The 6,690-nt window shown below is 36.6% G+C and overlaps 1 protein-coding gene and 1 long non-coding RNA gene across 5 annotated transcripts; one reads left to right on the top strand and one right to left on the bottom strand.

Moving 5' to 3' along the window:
• Positions 1–6,497, top strand: susd4 (sushi domain containing 4). 4 transcript variants are annotated; one of them, XM_047157653.2, is made up of 9 exons: positions 1–177; positions 638–797; positions 1,092–1,295; positions 3,011–3,184; positions 3,479–3,667; positions 3,972–4,163; positions 4,507–4,651; positions 5,293–5,678; positions 5,802–6,497. In XM_047157653.2, exons 2-9 carry the CDS (start codon positions 680–682, stop codon positions 5,837–5,839), a joined length of 1,446 nt encoding a protein of 481 aa, XP_047013609.1. In that variant the 5' UTR covers positions 1–177; positions 638–679; the 3' UTR covers positions 5,840–6,497. The 4 variants fall into 4 exon arrangements, with proteins under 4 accessions (XP_047013609.1, XP_017332669.2, XP_047013611.1 ...); XM_017477180.3 differs by having other exon boundaries at positions 1–257; XM_047157655.2 differs by having other exon boundaries at positions 3–257; positions 1,095–1,295.
• Positions 4,025–5,299, bottom strand: LOC124628501 (uncharacterized). Its single transcript, XR_006983058.2, has 2 exons — positions 4,989–5,299; positions 4,025–4,180 (listed from the first exon to the last, which is right to left on the bottom strand). It is a non-coding gene; the product is annotated as an uncharacterized LOC124628501 (long non-coding RNA).
• Positions 6,498–6,690: the final 193 nt, after the last annotated feature.

Genomic DNA, 6,690 nt, shown 5'->3' with positions numbered 1-6,690 from the left:
TCAATGTTTTCTGATGGGATTTTATATTCTAGTTGAATGGTACGTACTTTGACCTGTAGGCTACAATACAGTAACTCGTGCCCTCGTCACGAGGAAGTGTCACCTGTACGAACAAAAAGCCTCCTTTTTTATTTTAAAGACATTTTAAAAGCGGGCAAGGACACATAATTATAAAAGGTGAATATTTCATCGATTTTTAATCAACGTCAGTGAAAGTGAAGTGTACAGAAGTGATTTTTGAAGCATGCCAGTGTTGGGTAAGTGCACTGTTTATTGTGATTGATTGAGTGATTGATTTCATGAAGAAGCCTCTATGTGTAATTTTCTTCTCTCTGAGCTTGAGCCTGCAGCAAGATGACGCGTTTTTCATCACAGATTATGCTACGGCTAATGAGAAGAAAAACAGCACAAGGCGCCGTAAAGACCTGAGCTACAATAATGCTAAAATGCCTTTTCAAGTGATTATGAGGCACTGCTACAGGAGACCGTTGCCATTTAAGGCGTATTATGGCGCTTTACGTGCTGTATTTCTGCGCTACGGAAAGCCAATGCTATCACGGAGTGATTAGCCGACTCACAGCGGATTTCCGACATTAAGGTTTTCCCTACTCATTGTTCTTATCGTCATCCTTTTCAGAGCACTAATATCCGATTAATCGGACCTGAAAGATGAATCATCATGAAGGTAGGCAGAAAGACGTCTCCGTTTGTCCGTATTGCTATCTGCGGCCAGTTTCTTGTGATATTCAGCATCTTTCCTCTTCAGCTGGTCACATCCTTCCCAGAGGCTGCCATAGGTACAAAGGCTTCCTACACCTAACCTAACGCACTCAGCACACGTTAAACAAGCAGTAGTGCTATACAGTGGTGGTGATGATACAATGTATAGACAATACAGAGATTTCTTTACATTCAAAGAAATGATTATAGTCTCCTAATTGATTATGCTTCCTGCATCATATACTGCTCATTAGTCATGCAGTGTTTCAGGTTCACCTTTGCTACAATGATGCAGTTACAATACAATGAATAGAATAAACACTTATACATTAAATCGGATGTCCTGGTCACTGTTGTGTGTAATGTGTCAGCAGAGCCGTTTTGTAGAGACCCGGGTGTTCCCGAGCACGGAAGAAGAACACCAAGTTCTGGTTTGTTCTTTGAGAACGCTGTGGCCAGATTCTCTTGTTTAGAGGGATACAGACTAAAAGGAGCATTTAAGATCACCTGTGTTTTATTTCATAATGGATCAATGGGATGGAGACCAAGCCTTAAACCAGTGTGCCTTCCAGATGGTGAGTAAAAGTCAATTAAGTATATAGGGTTAAACAATAGTAGTGATAGTATACAGGGTGTCACAAAAGTCTCCATATGTAGGGGACTGTGTAGGCTATGCCAGCACCATGTTTGTTGTGTCTTTGTCAGTGGACGTCCGCTTCTCGGTTGGTCCGTAACATGTCCAGTCTTTTTTAATTAATACGTTTGGCAACAGCGTCATTTATGATGTGCTTGCCATGTTTCCTGTTAGTCTATCAGCTTCACAATCCAGCCATGAGAATGATTTCAATATGTTCTTCTGTTAAAGGCTATTTGAAAATGTATCAATAATATATCAAATAAGTATGAACATTTTTGAAAAACATTTTATTATTTGCCCTATGTATGGAGACTTTCAGGACACCCTGTAGTAATATTAATAGGCTACTACCATTGCTGTTAGATCCAGCTTAGTCTAATCAGCTATGTTTTTACCTGAATAAATTGATCAACACTTGATGGTTTACTAGCTTACCCAGGTCAGCCGGTGTTTTAGAAGTTTGTAGCTGTTCAGACTAAACTGGATTTTTCAACAGGGAAAAGAAACATACTCACCGTCCACTTTATTAGGAACACTTGTACACCTGCATATTTTTGCAGTTATCAAACCAACCAATCATGTGGCATAGGCGCAATGCAAAAAAGAAAATGCAGATACAGGTCAAGAGCTTCAGGTGATGTTCACATCAAACATCAGGATGAAGAAGAAGTGTGATCTCTGATTTTGATCATGACATGGATGTTGCTACCAGATGGGCTGGTTTGAGTGTTTCAGAAACTGCTGATCTCCTGGGATTTTTACAAAGAGTAATGTGAAAAAATTATTTTTATATCTATCTATCTATCTATCTATCTATATATATATATATATATATATATATATATATATATATATAAAATCATGTGTGAGCAAGTGTACAAGTGTTCCTATTAAAGTGAAGAGTGAGTGTTCATACTGATATGCCTATATTTATTGATTAGTTCCCTGATATTTTAGGCTGCAACCCATGTTGGAAAGTAACATGCACAAACTTGAGTCAAACTTAAAAATTAACACTATAAGGGTTAACTTAATAGTTTTTTTATATTATATATATATATAATTATATATATAATTTTGTGTTAAGACATGTAGACTAATAATTGAATTAATTATATTTCATTAATTACATTGCAGTCAAGTTACAGGATGTTTTTAAGTATTAGTCTCCAGATTCATTGACTAAAGTATTTTGATCCTAAATTTTCTTTAGCCTCATAAAGCTATATTGTTCTAGTTATAACATATGAAAGATTAACAAAAGCAGGACAGTTATTTTTAACTTAAACTTTGTATATCAACTACAGGCTTGAAATGAAGGCTATTTTAAGTGTTTGTCTATGAAATTATATTGTTAATTCATTAAAAGGAAACTCATTAACCTTTTTAGCCACCATTTATTATTTGTTTGTTTATGGATGATAATTATGACATTTGTAATGGAGTACCCACTTGATTTTATAGCAGATTTCACAAATGATATTGGATATATGATAAAGTCTTAAGAAAAGCTACATAAACTGACTCAGATACTAACCGTTAACACTGTATTAATTTCACTCCTCAAAACAAAAGTTTATTTGTGCAAATTCCTACTGACTTAACAGTGTAAAGATGTGTTTAATAATCAGCACTTGCATGTTTTCTTCATAGAATGTCTTCCTCCATATATTGAGGATGCTGATGTTGCTAATAAGACCTACAGGCCAGGGGATAACCTTATTATCAGATGTCATGAGGGATTTCAAATTCGCTATCCTGACACAGACAGCATGGAATCGGTTTGCCAAGAGGATGGAACATGGGACAATCAGCCCATCTGTCAAGGTATGATGTAATCTGACTGTAACTGTCTTACCAAATTGGGAGTCCTATTTGACAGAGTTAGGTCATTTGTGTCCATATACACATATTTAGAACAGAAAGCATTGGGATTTGCATTCTTCGTAGTAGTAATTTTAGTAGAAAATGTGATTTTCCTAAACTGATGTTTAAACGGAGACCTTAGATTAGTCTTATTTTGATTTATAAGATAAGATGTACCTTTCTTGATCCCCCGTAGGGGAAATGTAAAAATTCAGCTCTTCTTCAGATCTGTCTTGGTCTTTGTTCTTGTTCCAGGCTGCCTGCGACCTTTGCTTCCTCCTCACAGTTACATGAACATCTCTGAGACAGAGTTCTCCATGCCCATCGGAACAGTAGTACACTACCAGTGTTTTCCAGGTTATAAGCTGGAGGGTGCAGAATTAGTGGAATGCATGTATAGCCTCATATGGTCGGATGTGCCACCCCGGTGCCTTGATGTTGAAGGTGACTCAAAAGCCACCATGCTGCTATATTTTTAATTAGTAACATATCAGATACTGCTTGCACAATTAGAAAAAGAAAATAATGGAATATTAAGCACAACCATCCTGGCTGGCTTCTCAAGTTGTTCTAATATAGGATTTTACTATTTTATTACTTTAGTCTTTTTTCTTTACTGTTTATTTATTTGTACTGTATGGCCTTAATTTCCATTATAATTAAGACCCAGTCCGATAGAAACGACCTTGCCATTTATTATTATAATACATGTCATTACTTATTTTCTCCAACTGTAATCGCTTTACAGCATGTCCCTTACCTCCAATGGTAGAACATGGAGATTACATATGCCATCCACAGCCATGTAACCGCTATATCCATGGGACTGTGGTGGAGTTCTACTGTGATCCTGGCTATTCTCTAGTGAATGACTACAAATACATCACCTGTCAATATGGGCAGTGGTTTCCTCAGATGCACATCTACTGTGTTCTAGATGGTAGGTCTTCTGAAATGCTGGGGGGAAAATACAGTGAATTATCAGTATATTAATTTAATGACTCTTCTAAAAGACAAAACATACCCCTTGTGCTTAAAGTAATAAAACAATATATCATAAGTTAACCTAATGTCTTTAACTGTAACATAATTCATGCAAGGGGTTCTCCATTCAGTCCTGAGGAGATCTTTCTCAGCAGGAAGAATCTCCTGGTCTATTGGATATGATAAGTTGCTTTGGATCAGGAGAAAAACTAAACATTACAGAAAGCGGGACATACAGGAATGTAAGTGAGCATGAATTCTGTGTAAAGACTGCAACTCATTAGTCCTTATTTCCTCAGAGACCACATGGCCTGGCTTTCAGGAATCATTACTGCATGCATGGAAACCAGTGGCATTCACTACCTCAAGTGTGCTGCTAGCCCTGTTTCTAGTCATCATAGCAAAGATGTCCCACTGCAAATGCAAGAGCAATTGTAATTCAAGGTACATCAGCTACATCTGGTTTATGTGTGATCAAATGATTAAAATTAATTATCATAATTTTTTAAATTACCTATAATAAATGAATTATGTAAGGAACAAACACAATTGAGCATGCTGTTATAGGAAAATGATGACGGAGTGGTGTGATGCAGCCCAAAGGAGCCCCAATATCAGTATATCCTAACGTGGTTTATTTCTCTTATAGCACAGCGATGTCTTAACATTAGCATTTTTTAATGAATTAATGAACAGCACATCGTAATGTACAAGTAAATTTATAGTTGCAATTAATGTTGTCAAATATCTGTAAGACAAATTAGATCCTGTTGTGACTTACGTTATAACAGTTGTTCCCTCAACAGTCTTTTCTCTCTTGAGTTAATAAGACTTGCCATGTTACAGAGAAACCAGAAAGCACAAAGTCTTCTGTTCTCGAGACTCTCCTGTGACAGAAATTGTATAATAATATAAAGTATAGGATAACATTAGAACAAGTGCATTAATATAAACTTTAATTACAGCCAGATTTATTGACAGAGCTGCTGCTATAGGAAATCAATCAACACTTACTGAACAATCTGATTTGAATACTTAACAGAGCCATGTTATAATTAAAAATAATGAATAAAATCTTTTCTAAGTGAAGAACGAGAGGATGCCAGGGGTCCAAACGTCATAATAGTGGATGGAGTTGCCATACCTCTACCTTCCTATGAGGAGGCAGTCAGTGGCTCATGCTACCAGCCCCCACGTGTGCTTCCATCTGCTGGTCCAGGACCCACACAGACCTCAGAAGAGCAGGACCCGCCTTCATATCCAGGGCCCACAGAAATTCAGAATGATGCTCCATTGGACACTGGAGATGCTGAGTCATGTGACAGCATCTCAGAGCCATCAGACTGTCTACAAGCTATGCATCCATCTTCTTCACATGATGTTGGGTTGAGCAATGTATCTGAGAAGACCAATGTGATCACCTCCATGGAAGAAACTGCTTCCACGAGTCCCAGCATAGATATTGCTGATGGTAAGTAGGCATTTTTGCCATCTGTCATCCCAGCTTCATAATGTATTATATTGGAGCCTGATGAAATTTAATTGTGTACTGATAACTGTCTTTATATGTTGTCTGACTCCCTTTTTTATCTAGAAATTCCTCTTGTGGATGGCGGTGAAGAGGATTTCTGATACTGTGGACATCCACCGTACAATTTTAGATTTTCTCACTGCTGTATTTAGATGTTTCAGCACTCCACATTGCTTTAACATAGGCCCATTCATCTCTCTTACAGATGGGCTGTTATTATAGCCCACATTCAATACATTAGCAAGGCAATAAAGGCAATAACAACATATATGTTTAGTTCCTCCTGCTTGGATCATAGGGAAAACAAAACTATGCATTTGTAGTTAAACCAGTTTGTTTCAGTATGAATTTCACATTGTTGGTCGAATAGAGCAGTTACCAAAGGAGAAATCACATTTTACATCTAGGGATTAAAATTGAATTCTGCTTTTAATCAGTCAACAGTGTCTGGCTAGTCTTCACATGCTACATAACAAGAGACTATGAAATATACTGCTTTGAGGTACATAAAAATCTGTAAATTCTATTTCAGCGATGACTGAGGATACATTTTAATTAAATTACATTATTTAACAATGTGTTCAAAACAGAAGTTTTCATTATTGTGCTTGCTGCATAAAAATACAAAAAGTATCAGAATGAAACCCAACCTTTCTTAAATCATTTTGTAATTTGTTTCATTTGTGTAAGCAAGACCACAACGCATTTGGTTCTACCAAAGTCTACCTGACTTTAATAAATAATAGCTGGTTCTACTTACTTATGTTTCTTTTTTTCTGTATTATTATTGCTCTCTACCATTTATGAGTCTCAGAGAACAGCAGCTTTAGTTAACTGAAAGATACCCAATTAGCACATATTCTAATTAACATACTTCTTCAAATTTTAGGTGAGAATACAATCAGCCATCATGAATCCTGCTACTATGAAAGTGCAGCCATGAAATTGTATA

This window comes from Ictalurus punctatus, chromosome 9 (assembly GCF_001660625.3).
Source record: "Ictalurus punctatus breed USDA103 chromosome 9, Coco_2.0, whole genome shotgun sequence".
NCBI classification, from domain to species: domain Eukaryota; kingdom Metazoa; phylum Chordata; class Actinopteri; order Siluriformes; family Ictaluridae; genus Ictalurus; species Ictalurus punctatus.
This window is presented reverse-complemented; position numbering and strand designations above follow the sequence as displayed.